At 46.1% G+C, this 16533-nt stretch overlaps 1 protein-coding gene across 1 annotated transcript in view; it reads left to right on the forward strand.

The window, feature by feature from the left end:
* Positions 1 to 16533, forward strand: part of ZRANB1 (zinc finger RANBP2-type containing 1) — a 421332-nt gene that overhangs the window by 369052 nt on the left and 35747 nt on the right. Inside the window, exon 9 of the mRNA XM_069612045.1 lies at positions 3831 to 4060. Within this exon, the coding sequence (XP_069468146.1) occupies positions 3831 to 4060 (230 nt within the window). The remainder of the gene's footprint in view (positions 1 to 3830; positions 4061 to 16533) is intronic.

Below are 16533 nucleotides of genomic sequence, written 5' to 3' on the forward strand. Positions count from 1 at the left end.
GATCAGAGCGAAAGGTGTCCAAGGTCACACGGTTGAAAAGTGCACAAAAGTCTCGAAGGTTCAGAAAGGAGTTGGACCAAAAGAAAGGGACCAATTAGATGGTCAAGAGGCCAGCCCAGTCTAGAAGGTGAAGGATTTACTGTCACCTTGTAGCAATCTGTAGAAAGGGAGGCAAGGCGGACACAGTACCTTGAAATGGTGAGAACACTCCAGCAGGGGCAGTTGTTCCTGGCAGCGGTTGCGAGTCGGTGCTTCGACCGGCAGAAGAGAAGATCTCGGCGGGGAGGAAAGCAGGAGGTCGTTGTGCTGCCAGGGAAGAAACCAGTCGTGAAGTTTCACGATTAAAAGGAGTGGTCCTTTCTTTCACGGTTCAGTGGTAAGTGTCTATCTGGTTGCCAGGGTGCTTGGCACGGGCAATTCGACCACTAGACGTCCTGGTTGGCGAAAAAGGAAGGCAAACTGGTTGTCCCCACCAGGCCAAGGGGAAGAGACTCTCCGGTAAGATCTCCTCTGTCGTCGGGAAGTGGTGAGACTGTTCAGCAGGGCTCCACCGGTGGTGTCGTCGTTGCAGGTCGGCTCAGCTTCTCCCTCTTCGGATTCTCAGGTCCTGTGGTGACTTCTGAAGTTCCAGTCCCAAAAGCCCTGCTTTTATGCAGGAAACACCCATTCATTCAGCCTAGCTGTCAAACATGCGAAGTGGTGAGCCGGCTGGCTCACCACTTGGGCCAATCACACGAGTGTGACTTGAGTTGCCAAGGCAAGTCAGTCCAGGGTGCCTAAACCCCCTCCCACACTCCCTGTGGTACCCAGACAGAGAGGCAGAATAGAAGATCGCTTTTGGAGGCTTCTGTGGAGAAGCCCGCCAAAAAGTGGAACAAAGGGCTCGACTTGGGTTGTAGTCACAGAAGAGAACACAAACGTCATTTTAGCATCGAGTTCTGGCAAAAAAATACCAACCGGTGAATTAATATTAAATAAATAACCCGGCGGTATGTTCGAGGCTATTGGAATTAAATAATTAAAGTTAGTAGCCTCGAACAATGGGAAAATCCCATAGAGATATATTTTCGGTTGAATACAAAAAGTAGTATCCACTGCCACCAGCCAAAACTCGATCAGGGGGGACGGAGACGTACCCCCTCGACTAACAGACCCCAGGGCAATCTAATTGCCCCGACCAGTAGGTCCACAATATGATGGTTTGTACTAGTTTCTGTTCATAATTTGGGACTAGTAAAGCCAATGGTGACTTTACAAGCCCTGGGAGACGGTAGTCAGTCCCAGGGTATGGAGTCTATGGTGGGTTGTCACTATGACACCCCTGTGTCACTGCATTGAGGGTGCTGTGTAACACACATAGTAAAAACACATGAGACCCTATGGAGTAAAAGACCCCATAGCCCATAAAACACATTAACAGTCAAAGGAACCCCTCAAATCATGTCCAAGAGTGTGAGGAAAAGAGAGAGTGTGGAAAAAACAAACTCCAGAAATCCAGCAAAGCTGCTGGGGGACTCACTAGGTTAGGGAATTCAGCCTAAATAGTGAATTCTCCCTAACAGCGAGGAGCTGAAACACTGACCAGCCACTGATTTGAAGATTGGCGGTTGCGTGCAGTGACCGTCCAATTGCAGTGCAGGAGTCCCCAGAAGCCCTCCCTCTTGTCCCCACGACTGAGGCTCCGGAACAGTGAGATCTGCAGAGCTGCACAGGAACAGGAGTCATCTACTGCACTTTTCTTCAATTTAAAAAGTACTGTACTAAGTCTGAGAGAACTTGCCTCTTGCTGAGTTGCTTTTATCTTCTACCACTCGCAAGTCTTGCGCCCCTACATTTTATTCTTCTTTTCTTTAAAGACTTGTAAAACATTGTGCAAAGACTTTCTACTTACTTACCAGAAGTGCTTCATCTTAAATAAGACTTTTGCCCATTGACTTTGGCCTAGCCTGTTATACTGAATGACTCTGCTGTGGGGATCCAAAAGTATTTGCCTGATTGAGAATGTGTGGCCTCTTATTCTAATATCTTTTCCTTTTACCATTTTATAACATTATTCTAAATGCTAACAGTAAGATATTAATGTCCCCTAGCTATTGAAGTCACCTGAGGCTGTAGGTTGTGTCTGTGGGCCATCCCAAAAGGGTCTTATTTAGAAACTATAAAAGTGTACAGTATTGAATTGTATTTGTGTTACTATTATATTGCTCCCTTCTGAATAAGGCTTATTCTAACTGACTGATAAATAATTGTTTATTCAAGAAACCTTGAGTGTAAGTTTTTATTTGTGTACTTATCACTGTAACTCCCCTACAGCTCACATTGACTCCTCTTGAGATAAGCCTGGCTGCTCAACACACTACCAGAACGGTGTAGTAGAAGCTTATACCAAAGGTTGGGTTGCCTATACCTGTAGTCAGTTGTTCGTAGTGTTCCCAGAGTGCACTGCATACAAACTTTGCCCAACCGGGACCACCAGCCCTGAGACTGACTGCAATCTGAGCCATCCCACGAGGTGCTGTCTTTCCAGAGCTCCAGACTGCGAATACCACGAGACCTCCGACCCACTTGTAGAGTATCGTCTTGCCAAGGCTGAACATGTCCAAGTCTTTGCTAAGCTCCAAGTGATCCTCCAGAGACACAATCCAACTCATCTAAAGTCCTGTCACTAGTGTGCAGGACTCCAGGAATCAAAGAAGATTGAGCAGCCGAATACCGTCCTTTGTTGGTGCTGAGAAAAAGGGGTCAAAACCGCAGACTGACCAGGGAGACTGAAGAAATCCCTGCCAGGGGTTGCTCTCTTGAGACTGCTGCTGAGAAATCCCAATCAGAGACCAGACTTGTCACCAGACCAAGGTATCCAAGACCGGGTCCAGCGCTGCCACATTGAGGAGAATCCAGCCGCAAACTTTTCTTCTAACCGAAGGTACTGCGAGGGTGAAAAGGTATTGCTTACCTTAAACCGAGAAGTGGCTCCAGAGCTTTTTTCAGTTGGAAGTTGTTTCAGACTGCTGCATGAATCGGTCTGCGCAACCAGTCGCTCCCCCCTCCCTCCTAATTGAGCAGTTGTACATACTGCCAGTATATGTTCATAGTACTGTTTTCACAGGTAGATTATTCTTGTAAAGACTGCTTTCTGGGGCCAAGAACACTACAGATTACCACTTGTTCTGCTATGTGAAGGTCATCCCCTATTTTTTGAGTGTCCTGTAGTTCTTTCCTTCATAACATGAAATGGGCAACACACTTGAGATTTGATTATTTTTTTCTCCTTTTTTTTCTGTAGTGCCTCGTTTGCAGTCCCTCACTCGCAGTAACACACGCTTTCTTCCAAAACTTTTTTCTGAATTTTGTAGCGATGCTTTATTCCAGCCTACTAATAAACATCCACTGATGGCCTTCTGTGGATTTTGACAGTGTGCTCGCTGGCCAAGATATACCTTTTGAAATGTATGGTGTACATTTGTGCACAGCTACAGTTGTGCACTATTTTGCATGTTAAAATATATATATTGGTTTTAAAATGTTCTGCACTGTCTGGTGTAAACTAAGGTGAGTGATGTGTGGCATAGTGCAGAATGCTTAAGAGATTGTACTGAAGTTGAAAGTGCAGGGGCAAGCTGATGGCATAAGTGCAGATGCTCTGGGAAAGGACTAGATTAGTGCAGTTGGAAGATTCTTTCTGAAAGGGTAGACTGGAGGCTCTTGATTAGAAAACCTGGCGACTAGGTCATGTTAACACAAGAAGACGGTGCTTTGCGAAGATGTTACAAAGCAGTGTGTGCTGCCGCAGGTGTGGGGTCTGATGTTGTATTTGTGTCCCCCTCCTCCAGGAGTCTACTTGCCTTTGTTGTGGGAACAGAGCTTTTGTTGGAAGAGTCCCATTGCCCTGGGCTACACACGTGGGCACTTCTCTGCTCTCGTTGCCATGGAGAATGACGGCTTTGACAATCGAGGTGCTGGTGCTAATTTGAACACGGACGATGATGTGACAATTACATTCTTACCATTGGTCGACAGTGAGAGGAAACTTCTGCACATTCACTTCCTCTCCGCACAGGAGGTGAGTAGCTTCTCGCTCATGTCTTCTCCTCCTTCCCTGCACACTTTGGGGCTCTTGTGCTTTTATTCTAATACTGCCCCACTCCTAGAACTGGGGGATGTCTTTTTAAATGAAGAAGTCACATCATTCTTACTGTTGGGATTTATCCAGAAGTCCTCCCGAGTGCTTAAGACCATTAACCTGCAGTGCATGTGTAGGTGTGCCTGTACTCTGCCCTAGCTTGCAGAACAAAGCATTCTTTCTCGAGTGGTAGTAATTCAAAGTTGCACCCACAAACACACGGTATGTTCCTGAAAATAAAGAGGTTGTGCTGTTAGGGAGATGTATACTATTTATGCTTGAGACCCTCAGCACTGTTTGCTGGACTTCTGGACCGTTTTCTTTCAATCTTGAATGAGTGCAGCCTTTTCCCACTCATTAATTCTTATGGCTCTGTCTTTTGGAACTCTATTCTTTGTACTCTACCTGTACTATGGAGTCTGTCTGTTCCATAGCTCTTAAAGGCATCTGTGTTTTACTACTGCAGCTCACAGCTCCTTATGGGCAGTGTTGCTGTGGACCTCTAGGATCCTCCTTTAAGATTATTTTTCTATTTCTTTAAGAAATTACAATTCTTAGTATCTCTCCCAAAACTCTATAGTCTGAGAGATTAGCACACACCACCTTATGTGGAGGGCCAAAGGGATGCCTAGTATCCCCCTTCTCTCTACTTCTGTGACCTTTTAGTTGCACAGACTATCTTCTGGGTTATGGCTGGTGGCAGTGGACGTGTTCAAACAAATATTATGTTTTTATACCGCAGGCTATGGCCATAGCCTTGATAGTGCACAAAAGGGGCACCCAAGTTTCAACTTGGGTCCTCCCTTTTTTCACCATTACTAGTATGGTTGTTCTTTGTTAGCCCTTCTACCATTCTGGGGGGGAGATCGGTGTAAGTGTTTTGACTTTGGCGGGAACCCTTGGGTGCCCCTGCCTAGGCTCCAGTGTGTCTCTGCAGGCAGGAAGTAGGGGAGGAGGCCCCTGCCCCCGCAATCCTGTCCTTTGTCTGCCAGAGTGCCTGAATAGGACCAGCTCCCACAGCGGGTCTGGCTGTCTTGACTGGACAGCTAAACACCCCTTTCTGTAATGCTGAGAGATTGCAGAGGAGTGTGTGCTGAAACTGTATAAAAGGTGAGGCTTCTGGAGTGAAACGCAAGTAGACTACTGGAAGCTGAAGTAACCGAAGAAGATGGCCAGAGACGGCTGCAGATCTTATGCAACACTGTGAAGCCACCACGGTTGTCCTTACCCAATTTTATGTGTGGCAGAGGAGCTTCGAACAGGACTCCTTCCCTTTTGGCTGGTGTGAACAACCAGTCCCAAGACAAACTTTTAATTGAGCCATATCCTGAGTTTTCAGAGCTGCGGAACCCCAATACCGGGAGATCTGGCCATTTCGAGTGGACCATTGTGGAAAGGCCGAATCTGTCCAAATCTTTGCCGAACCCGTAAAGACACTAAGGAGATCCGATCCAACTCGCCCAGACCCCCCCAACAGAGTGTTGGACTGCAGGAAGCGAAGAAGAATGACCGGGTGATCCGTGTCCTTTGTTAGTGCTTCAGAAAAGGCGCCAAAATAGCATAGTGAACCAAGAAGTTGCTGAAAGTCGTGCCCCAAGTCCTCCCTTGAGACTGCTGCTGAGATCCCGTCCATTGTCGTGCCTTCAGTTATCAGACCAAGGAATCTGGAGGTCTGGTCCAGAGCTGCAACATCGCAGAGCATCCGGCATGAACATTTTCTTCTAACCGAAGGTACTGTGGGGGGAAAAAGGTATTGCTTACCTGATTCTAAGAAGTCGGTCCAGAGCATTCGGGTGCTCCTAGAGTTGTGCAGAGTAACCCCCTCTTACCTCCGACACAAGCTGCTGCTCGTGTCCCTTCATCGAGTCTTTTTACAGGTCTCCCTTGTTGCCTTCAGCTAGGGGTTGCGTTTTGGGACTTAAGACTTACTGGGTTAAGAATCCCTCTCTAGAACTAGGCTAATGTTACACTAACCATTTTCCTCCCTTTAAGTGACTTTACTATGTGTTTTTGCAGAGTAAATGTTTTGCCGTATGAACCGTTAAAAACTGCAATTGTATGTAATAACCGATAATACGATAACATTGTCTTTTCCATTTCTAATGTTGCTGCAAATGTAACCGCGAACAAACACAAAAGTGAAAGTGTCCTTTTAAGTGTATTCTAAAGTGTTCTAGTGGAAACGTTTAAAGAGAATCTGGTGTATATATAATTTTATATAAATTATAAATTATAAGTGTAAGAGTTTCTTTGGTGTGCATGTCGAAGGTTCACTGTACTCGCCTACAGCTCACATCTTCCTCCTATGATCAGCCTCTGCCACTCTAAAAAGGTCCTGAGTGGGTGCAGACTGATATTACGAGTTGGAGCTCTGCAAACCACTGAGATAGCTTTCTTGCTACATGTAAGAATTTAGGAAGACCCCTAACCTGTGCAATAAAAGTAAAGCAAAGCAAAAAGGAATAGTCAGTAGGCAGCTCCCGGTTAGTTAGTGTTCCTACTAGCACACTTGTTAGAAAAATGATGTATGCAGGTGTTCTGCTGACAAAAGGAGTAATATTTAAAACTGATACCCATAACTTGCTCCTGACCGCCCAAAGGGTAGTGACGTTGCAGTCCAGGCTTTAGTCGTAGGGTGGGGTGAGGGGTGGCACGAGTACAGCTGAAACACACACCAAAGCACAATGAAGGGGTCTCTGCAAGCATAGTCTTTGATCTCTCTTCTTCGTAGTTATTTTTTGTAAACTGACCCCTTTCAGTTGGATTTTCTCCCTGTTCAGGGCAGTGTCCTGGTCTCAGTGGTGAAAGACATAGTGTTAGGGAGAAAACTCAGAACTGTGCTTATTCCCTTCTTCCTTGGGGATTCCAAGCTCTTTTGCTGGACTTTAGGACTTTTCATTTTTATCCTGGAGTAAGTAAGACCTTTTTGCCCACACTCTCATATTTTTCTGTGATTTGAACACTGTTTTTTTTGGTTTTGGAGTCTGACAAACTCCATAGGCATCATCGTTTTACACTGCGACACACAGCACCTTCAGTGCAGTGTCACAGAGAAATCCTTTGGATTTCTGCTAAGGTTTCAAAATCTTCTCTTGGATAAACTACTGTTTCCAAGAGCAGTGAAGTGAAATTGACTTTACTTACATTTGTAACTTTCTACACTCAGCCCACACTATCTTACAATAGGGTGCTGAAGGGGTTACTTAGTATCTCCTTTGTCTATCTTCTCATGTAGCTTTTTTATGTTACCCTTTCTACAATTAATGGTTGGTGACAGTGGTTTACTTTTTCGTACTATTGTGTGTTTTTACCGCGGGCGGCAATTGCATCTGCAGTACAGCACCCATAGATGCCCATTTTGTCAAAATGGCCCTGGTCGTCTTTTTTTCGCCATTTCTTGTTGGAAAGGTCCTTCAGATTTACTCTGCGTGCCAAGCAAGGTTTGGTCCCTTTGTTCATTTTGTCTTTGGGGGGCTTCAATGCTGAAACCGGCCTCTGGCTCCAGCGTGTCTGGCAGGGCAGAAAGCGAGGGAGGTGACCAATTCCCTGTGCATAGTCTCCTTGGTTACATAAGTGCACCCAAAGGTTTTATTCCCAAACCCTTTTCTTTGACACCAAACTCAGTATTGCTCTAAATGTACCAGCGATATATTAATGTCCACAGTGTCCTAGTTATTTAAGTCACCTCAGGGTGTAGGAAGTGTGTGTCATCCCAAATGGGTACTTGCTGATTTAGAAAAACAAAGCGTGTATTTTGAAGTGTATTTGTGTTACTTGTATATTGCTCCCTTCTGAAGAAGGCTTATTCAACTGACTGTTAAATAAATGAATAAGTGTTTTATCAAAAAACCTTGAGTGTAAGTGTTTTTTGAATAACTGTACTGTGAAACTGTCACAACATTACTGCTCACATTTATCTCTCTTGAGATAAGCCTGGCTGCTCAGCCCCACTACCAACCTGTGTAGTACAGACTTATACCAAAGTTTGGGTTACCTATTGTTAGGCAAGATTGTATGCAGTGCCCTTTGGGTGCACTACAATAACGTTGAACTCCTGGCAATAGGGACCCAACCTTTGGTATATGTCTGAACTACACAAGTTGGTAGTGTGGCTGAGCAGCCAGGCTTATCTCAAGAGAGGTCAATGGAGCAGTAATGTTGTGACAGTTTCACAGTACAGTTATTCAAAAAACACTTACACTCAAGGTTTTTTGATAAAACACTTATTAATTTATTTCAGTCGGTTGTATAAGCCTTCTTCAGAAGGGAGCAAAGCATGTAACAATTATAATACACTTCAAAACACACTGTTTCTCTAAATCAGATGATACCCATTGGGGATGGCACACAGACACTTCCTACACCCTCGGGTGACTTAAGGAGATAGACACTGTGGACATTAATTTATCACTGGTACATTTAGAGCAATACTGAGTTAGGTGTAAAAGATAGAATAGAGGAATAAAACAAAGGTAAACAATTCATAAACTGGTATGTACTTTTAAGAACCTTCCAAAGCAGACTAAATTAACCCTTTCCTGGGGGAAAGGCCAAAGCACAAAGTCTGAGGTAAGAAGAGTCACTCAGGGAGCAAGGACAGCCAATGTTAATTGCACAATGTCTAAGGGAGATGAAGATCTTCTTTGTATGTAGGTAAACAGTCTTGCACATTGTTTTTAGAAATGTTTGTTGAAAATAGAGGAAAGCCTTAGCAACTCTGCACGGTAACCAAGACAGGTCTCAACTGAGAGCAAGTAAGGCTACACAACAAGAGGTAGGTTCTTAGACTTTATAGTACCTCTGCTTAGAAGAAATGGTCTATCCTGTACAGCTCTGCAAATCCGGTTGTTCCTGGGCCTCAGTCGTGGGGACAAGACAGGGGACGTCTGGGGACTCCTGCTCTGCAATCGGAAGGTCAGCGGCAGCAATGGGCAAACTTGAACATCAACTCCAATTCAGCGGTCCTTCAGTGCTTCAGCTCGTCGTGTCCGACAGCAAATAGCAACACCGTTGTTCTCGGATACCACTTCACTTTCCTCGCATTTGGGTCCAGCACTATGTTGAGGTGGCTCAGGCTTGGTCAGTCCTGCATCCGGGAAGTCCAGAGGATCTTCCTAGCGCTTGGGTCAGACTTAAAAGCAATGCACACAATCTGGTGTTCCTCTCCCTGGCACTTTGGTTCCAGCAGCAGTGGAAGTACAGCCAGCTCCGAGAGGATGTTCAGGCGGGCTTACTTTGGAGTTGATTGGTCCCACCAACTCAAAGGGAGAAGTCGTCCTTGCAGGGCTTCTATAGTCGAGGCGAATTCGGAGCTTCAGCACAGCAGCAGGGCTTCACTGGGCAAACCAACGGTCCAGGAGTTGCAGCAGGTGTCTGTTTTTCTTCGGATGCCTTCGTCCAGTGCTCGACTCTGCCTTCCAAGGCAAAAAGCCTTGCCTTTTATGTAGGTTTCTGCCATTTATTCCAGCCTAACTGTCAATCACACATCAGGGTGGTTGTCCTTGACGGACAGCCAGCCGGCTAATCACCTTCAGGTGCATTCCTGTAACCAAGGAGATTAAGCAAAGGGAGTTTCGGGCACCTCCCTTACGTCCTGACCCTGCCAGACATACTGGAGCCAGAGGTGGGCATCACTCGTGAATTTGCCAAAGACAAAACGAACAAAGGGACCAAACCTGGTTTGGCGCGCTGAGTAAATCTCAAGAAGGACCTTTCCAATAAGAAATTATGAAAAAAGGAGACTGGGCCATTTTGACAAAATGGGCACCCGTGGGTGCCTTGCTGTGGCTGCTTTTGCAGCCGCAGTAAAAACTCCCAATGGTATTAAAAAGTAAACCACTGCCACCAGCCATTAATTGTAGAAAGGGTAACATAAAAATTCTCTTCGAATCACATGTACTTTTGGGCTTGGGGGGGTTTCACCTTTTTAGCCACATGTTGTGCTTCGTGTCTTCCAGAGTACCTTTTTGGAGTGAATCTCAACTCACCTGCAGTGACCCAACAGCTTGTGCTCTCTACAAAGTAGCTCACTTGATTTTCTGTGGTTATTTAAGAACTGCATCAGAACTATTGACTTTGGCTGTCTGGGCTGCCTAAAGGCACTCTTCTGAACCTACTCGCTTAGGCAGTACGTGTTCCCTCATAGGTTATACCTGTTGACACTATTATTGCTGGGATAAGTTTACCTGCTTCCCTTTAGGAGATGGTAATTGGTTTATAAACTGTGGAAAGTATGTTCTGAATCTTATTCTAACCGTGCCTTCCTTTCTCAACTCAATAACTGAATTGGTAACTGAAATAAGTGCAATACGGACCTTTACGGAAGTCATTCCGTGTGCTGGAATGTGTTGGCATAAGAAAAGTATTTACCAACTTTTGTCTTTTAAAAATGGAATCCTAACTTTGAATGTTACTAGTAGATAAACCTTTTTAAGGAATGCTTATTTAAACCTTGTGTATATTATATTTATATATAACTGTTAAGTAAGAATTGATGTAGTAACACTGTTAAACTACGCAACGCTTATCTGCTTGGTATAAGGTAACCAACCTTTTTGGTATAGGTCTGTATTATACAAGTTGGTAGTGTGACTGAGCAGCCAGGCCTCAAGAGTGCTGTGAGCTGTAGAGCTGTACAGAAGAAATCAGTCGACACAAGTAACACTTACACTCAAGGTTTCAGTTATATGTATTTACACATCAGTTTTAGTTGAGCAAGCTTTATAAAGGCAATTGTTTGTAACAGTCAAGCAAACTTTAGAATTACTTTTCAAAGTCACTGAAGTTGGTCAATACAATTTGGTTATGCTGATAATTTCTCCTACACCCTGCAGTGACTCCAATAACGAGGATAGTATTGCATTTATATTAAACACCAATATACTTTTTAGACTGTTTCAGGAAGGAAGGGTTAAGGAAAATAGGTTAGAACATACTTTCTTATGAAGTAAAGACAGTTTGACTCCTCAAATGAAATCTAGGTAAGCCTTTCCAAGCAGTAAAAGTGTTCAACAAATTACAACCTATGAGGGACAAGCAATGCCGAAGTCGATGGATTCAGAAGGATGCTTTTAGGGAGCCAGGACAGCCAAAGTCAATTGGACAGAGTTTATAGTTCTGATGCATTTCTTGGATACAGTTTTTCACAAAGTTAGTTCAAGAAGATCACAGAAGGAACACCAGCTGTTAGGCCTGTGCAAGGGGAGGTGAAGTCATCTCAAAGTTAAGCAAGTTCAATTCTCAAGTGAGAAAGTAAGACTTAAGGCAAGAAGGTAAGTACCCCAAGGCCAAAAGGTATCTCTGATTTGAAGAAAGTGGTCCAGCTGGAGTCAGTCTTGCTACAGCCAAGCAGACCCTGGTTCCTGAGCCTCAGTCGTGGGCAGTACTTGGGAGGGGGGGGGGGACTGAGGGGTTGCCGCTACAGATTTTCTTTGATTCAGCGGCTCTTCGCGTTTTCAGTGACTGGAATAGCACTAATGCAGAACGAATATCTCCGGGTGGACTTTCCTTGCTCCCTCAGTTCTGCGCGAGACCACAATCCTCCCCAGGCATGTTTCAGCCTTGTTCGGCATCATCAGTTAGGAGTAGCTTTGGTCTCTAGGCCAGGCAGACACAGGACCCCCGTCTGGGCATACCCGTCCCACTAGGGGTGACTTTAGCAAAACAAAAAGGTGATGGCTGGACTAATGTCTGACAGAGGGACTCCCAGTACCCCCCCACCCCCCTGTTTGCATATTTTAAGTAACTTTGGGTCTCACCTTAAGTTAATAGGAGAATCCAGACGTGGACCCTTTGCTCACTATTCTTAGAGAGGCACAGCTCCACCCTACTGATGAGGTCCAACCATATTGAAACCTGTGTCTGGGGTTGCTGTTGGTACTCCTGTTTAGAGGAGAATTGCCCAGCATTTCGGTGCTGGACTGCCCCAGGGCAGGACAGAGACTGATATGTTTTGGGATATTTCTTCTCTGTGAAAGATAGTGAGCTTAAGACTCTGGGCAAAGCCCTCGTAACCAGGACTAATGTCTGGCAGAGGGACTCCCAGGACCCCCCTTGTTTGCTAAGTAACCCCCCAGCACTGCACGTAAGATGGCGTGTGCTGGACCTACAAAGAAAAAAAGGTAAGTAAAGTCAATTTCACTTTACTGTTCTTGCGAACAGTAGCTCACCCAAGTAAGAGAAATTCAAAGGATTTTTCAACAACACTGCACTGAGGGTGCTGTGTCATTATACAAAAAGCAGATGCCTGTGGAGTTTGTCAGTCCAAAAACAGTGAAAACATAAAATCCTAATCAGCGAAAAACACGAGGGAGAAAAAGGTCCCACTCAATCAGGAATTAAAATAAAAAAATCCTAAATCCAGCAAAAGAGCTGGGGATCTCTAAGGTGGGAGGATATTAGCACGGAAATCAAAATGGTCCCAACAGACAGCACTTGGCTGATTCTAAGGAACTTGATCCTAAAACTAGTTCAAGCTGCTGCTTATGGGCATCCGACAGGGCCACTCCTAATGATTCCAACCCTCCAATGGGAAACCATACAGGGCTAGTGAAACCTCTGTGGCCTACCCAGAGGGAGGTCCTCGGAAACCCCCATTCCAGAAAGCATCTGGTAAAGGTTTTCTTTGTGGGTCTACTGGCCCATGTGAAAGGAGATCCTAGATGCAAGGGTAAACCTTCAGGTGTCCACACTGCCTCCTTAGCCTTCACCCCAGTGCTTTAAGCACCTATGGCAAGTGCACATTTTCACTTGCTGGCTGAAGAACCCACTGGCATTCAAGCCAGTGCTTCTTTAGTGTCCTTAGGTGTGTAGGAACAGAATATAAATGCCTCTAATACCATAACTGACAACACCGAAGAATACTATAAGGACAGTGTACTTGTAGATGGTCAGGAGACTTCTGTGATTAGAGACTGTGGCCAGCATTACAGTGGTTGATGAACCTGAGGAAGTAACTTAGGTACCCACTAAACCTGCAGGAGACCCTATCCAACTGGTTCCTATTTTGCCAGCCCTCATCCAGTGCAATAATGACTGAGATTCCCTGTGAGTGTACAAACTGAAGTACCTGCGAGTATCCTGTTGGGTAATGACCTGAAAACTCTTGAAGTCTCTAGTACCCCAGGCCTCCCAGCAAAAAAACAGAGCTGGCAAGACTGGCCAGAGAGGCAACCTTAAGAGACTCAGTTGGAGATCAGGGAGGAATCCAGTATCTCCAGCCAGCAGACAGGCCAACCTTCCACTTCTAAGAAGAAGAAAGGCTCAAAGGAGCAATCCAGAGTCTCTGGAAAGAAAAGGGGTCTCAAACCCAAACCTCTGCTGAAAAGCAAGACTCCCCGTCCCCCCCGCGCCAGCCTCCCACCCCCCCCCACCTTCCCCAGAGGACTGTCCAGGTCACACCTGTGACCCCCTCCCCATCTGAGACGGAATGAGAGGATCAGCCAACTCCTGCAAAGCCAGTGACTGGTGACACAGAACTGGAGGACAGCCTTCCCTGCATAGGAGATCTGGATCCTAGAGACCATGCTGAGCTGCAAACTTTACTTGCAGAAGGTGGACCGTCTAAGGCAGACGTCAGCAGGGGACAAAGTGTCCCTCTCTAGAAGATCTGAGACAACAGACCGCTTCCCATCTGGAAAAGCAAGAGCCAGGGAAGCATAGACTCTACTGGGAGGATGGACTCCTCTACAGTGAGCCTACAGAGTCTAGCCAGGGGACTTCAGGCTAGGCCGAAGTTCCTACAACTAGCACATAAGATTCCTCTAGCTGGTCACTTGAGCTCCAAGAAGACCAAAGGGAGGCTTTCTCTGTACTTTTACTGGCCCAAGATGGGCACCAGGGGTGGACTAAGAACCAAAAGAGGCCCTGGAAATAATTTCAAAGTGGCCCCATCTTACACATTTTGAGCAAACCCAACCCTTTCCTATGGGAAAATGTGAAAAGAAAATGCAGAAGCAGCCCAGTGTGCAGAGGCCTACTGGGAAATCTCCAGAGTACGCTGTAGGCCAGTCCAGCCCTGATGGGCACATATGTTGACAAACCTTGTAGGAGCTGCCACACCTGCCAGACTTTTGGAAAAAGTGATTCCAAGAATGTGACACCTTTAGTGCCCCTCCCAGTGGTGGAGTCCCTTTTGAGAGGGTAGGGATTGACCTTGTTGGTCGACCTAGACCCTCCAACCACCTCAGGCAACCAATTTATATTGGTTGGGGTAGACCCTGCTACCAGATACCCTAAGGCCATACCTATGAGCTCTTGCTGCCCATGCTGGCTCCACTGTAAGCTTGGACCCATCTTATCCTGTTCCACTGTAACCAAGGAACCTGTACTGTCCTCTCTCCTGTTATTGTCTGCACTGTCCTCTAACTGTACCCATCTTGCAACTAAGTAAGCATACTGTAACAGCGCCACGATGCCCAAGGGCCATTGTGTGCTTTATGATTAAATAAAGCAGTAGCTAAGTCTCTCCTTGGTATTTTTTCCAAGGGTGGGGGTTTCCTAAGGAGGTGATCTCTGGGGGTTGGTGGGGGGGCCATAGAGGTCACATTTTATGTCCCACTACATGCAGACTGTGCCACAACCTGTGGAGTGACCTACACATACTCAACAGCTTACCATCCCCAAACCAATGTTAGTGGAGAGAAGTTTAACCGAACTATGTAGAGCATGAACGGTGCCTTAGAGGAACCCCTTAGAAGAAAGTGGGACCTTCTACTGCCATGCCACGCCTTCTCTTTCCTTACAGAGAGGTGCCTCAAACTGGAGTGTTTTTCAGCCCCCTTGAACTCCCCAACAGGTCTCTGACTGGATGACCGTAGAGGAGAATTCTCAAAAATGTACCCATTCCCTCTACCTTAGAGACCCCCAGCAACTTTGCTGGATTTTGAGGACTTGATTTTTGTTAACCTGGAGAGAGTGAGACCCTTTTTCCCACTCTCTCATGTATTTTAATGTGACTTTGTACACAGTTTCTTTTGGTTGTTGAGTCTGACAAATTCCATAGGCATCAGCTTTTACATTGTGTCACACAGCACCTTCGGTTCCAAGGCCCAGGAAAGTCTTTCAGATTTCCCAAAGGTTTAAATACCTTCTCTGGGATACACTGTTTCCCAGAGCAGTAAAGTGAAATTGACTTTACTTGCATGTGTAACTTTCTAGACCCAGCATGTCCTATCTTACAATAGGGGGCTGGAGGGGTTACTTGGTATCCCCTATGTCTAGCTTCTCATGTAACGTTTATGTTACCCTTTTCTCACTGCATGGCTGGTGGCAGTGGTTTACTTTTTACCACCATTATGGGATTTTACCGCGGACTGCATTCGCAGCAACGGTAAAGCACCCATGGGTGCCATTTTTGTCAAAGCCCCGGTATTCTTTTTTCGCCATTTCTTTGTGGAAAGGTCCTTCTTGAGAGTTACTCTGCACTCCAAACCAGGTTTGGTCCCTTTGTTCATTTTGCCTTTAGTGAGATTTACGAGTGAGGCCCGCCTCCGGCTCCAGGGTGTCTGGTGGGGGCAGGAAGCAAGGGAGGTGACCGAAACACTGTGCTTAGTCTCAGAGGAGACCGGAATGCACTCTTGGGTGATTGGCCGACTGGCTGTCCGGCAAGGACAGCCACCATGCTGGGTAACTAACAGCTGGGCTGGAATGAATGGAAGAAAGCTGCATAAAAGGCGATGCTTTTTGGCTCGGAAGGCAGAGTTGACCACTGGACGAAGGAATACGAAGAAGAACTTGAAGGGGACACCTGCTGCAACTCCATGACCATTGGTTTGCCCGGTGAAGCCCTGCTGCTGCGCTGAAACTCCAAATTCGTATCGACAGAGAATCCCGTGCAAGGACGACTTCTCCCTTTTGAGTTGGTGGGACCAATGAACTCCAAAGTAAGCCCGATTAGACATCCTCTCAAAGCTGGTCGAGTATCCACTGCAGTCGCTGCTGGAACTGGATAGCCAGAGAGAGGAACACCCGTTCATGTGCGTAGCTTTTAAGCTGGCCAAGAGCTCCAGGAAGATCCTCTGGACTCCCAGGAAACAGGACTGACTGAGCCTGAGCCCCCTCAAGAGTGCGGGACCCCAGATGCAAGGAAAGCCCATCTCGACAGCCAGGAACCGCAGTGTTGCGATTTTCTGTAGACACGAGCAACTGAAATGCTGAACAGCCACTTGTTTTAAGTTTGCCGGTTGCGAGCAGTGACCATCCCATTGCAGTGCATGAGTCCCCAGAAGCCCTCCCTCTTGTCCCCACGACTTAGGCCCAGGGCAGGAACAGTGAGATCTGCAGAGCTGCACAGGAACAGGAGTCATCTGCTGCACTTTTTCTTCAACCTAAAAGGTACTGTAAAGTCTGAGAGAATTTACCTCTTGTTGTGTAGCCACTTGTCCTCGTTGGAGACTTGCTTGGTTGCATGTGTA

Source organism: Ambystoma mexicanum, chromosome 8 (genome assembly GCF_040938575.1).
Source record: "Ambystoma mexicanum isolate Mex_15411 chromosome 8, UKY_AmexF1_1, whole genome shotgun sequence".
Taxonomy (NCBI): domain Eukaryota; kingdom Metazoa; phylum Chordata; class Amphibia; order Caudata; family Ambystomatidae; genus Ambystoma; species Ambystoma mexicanum.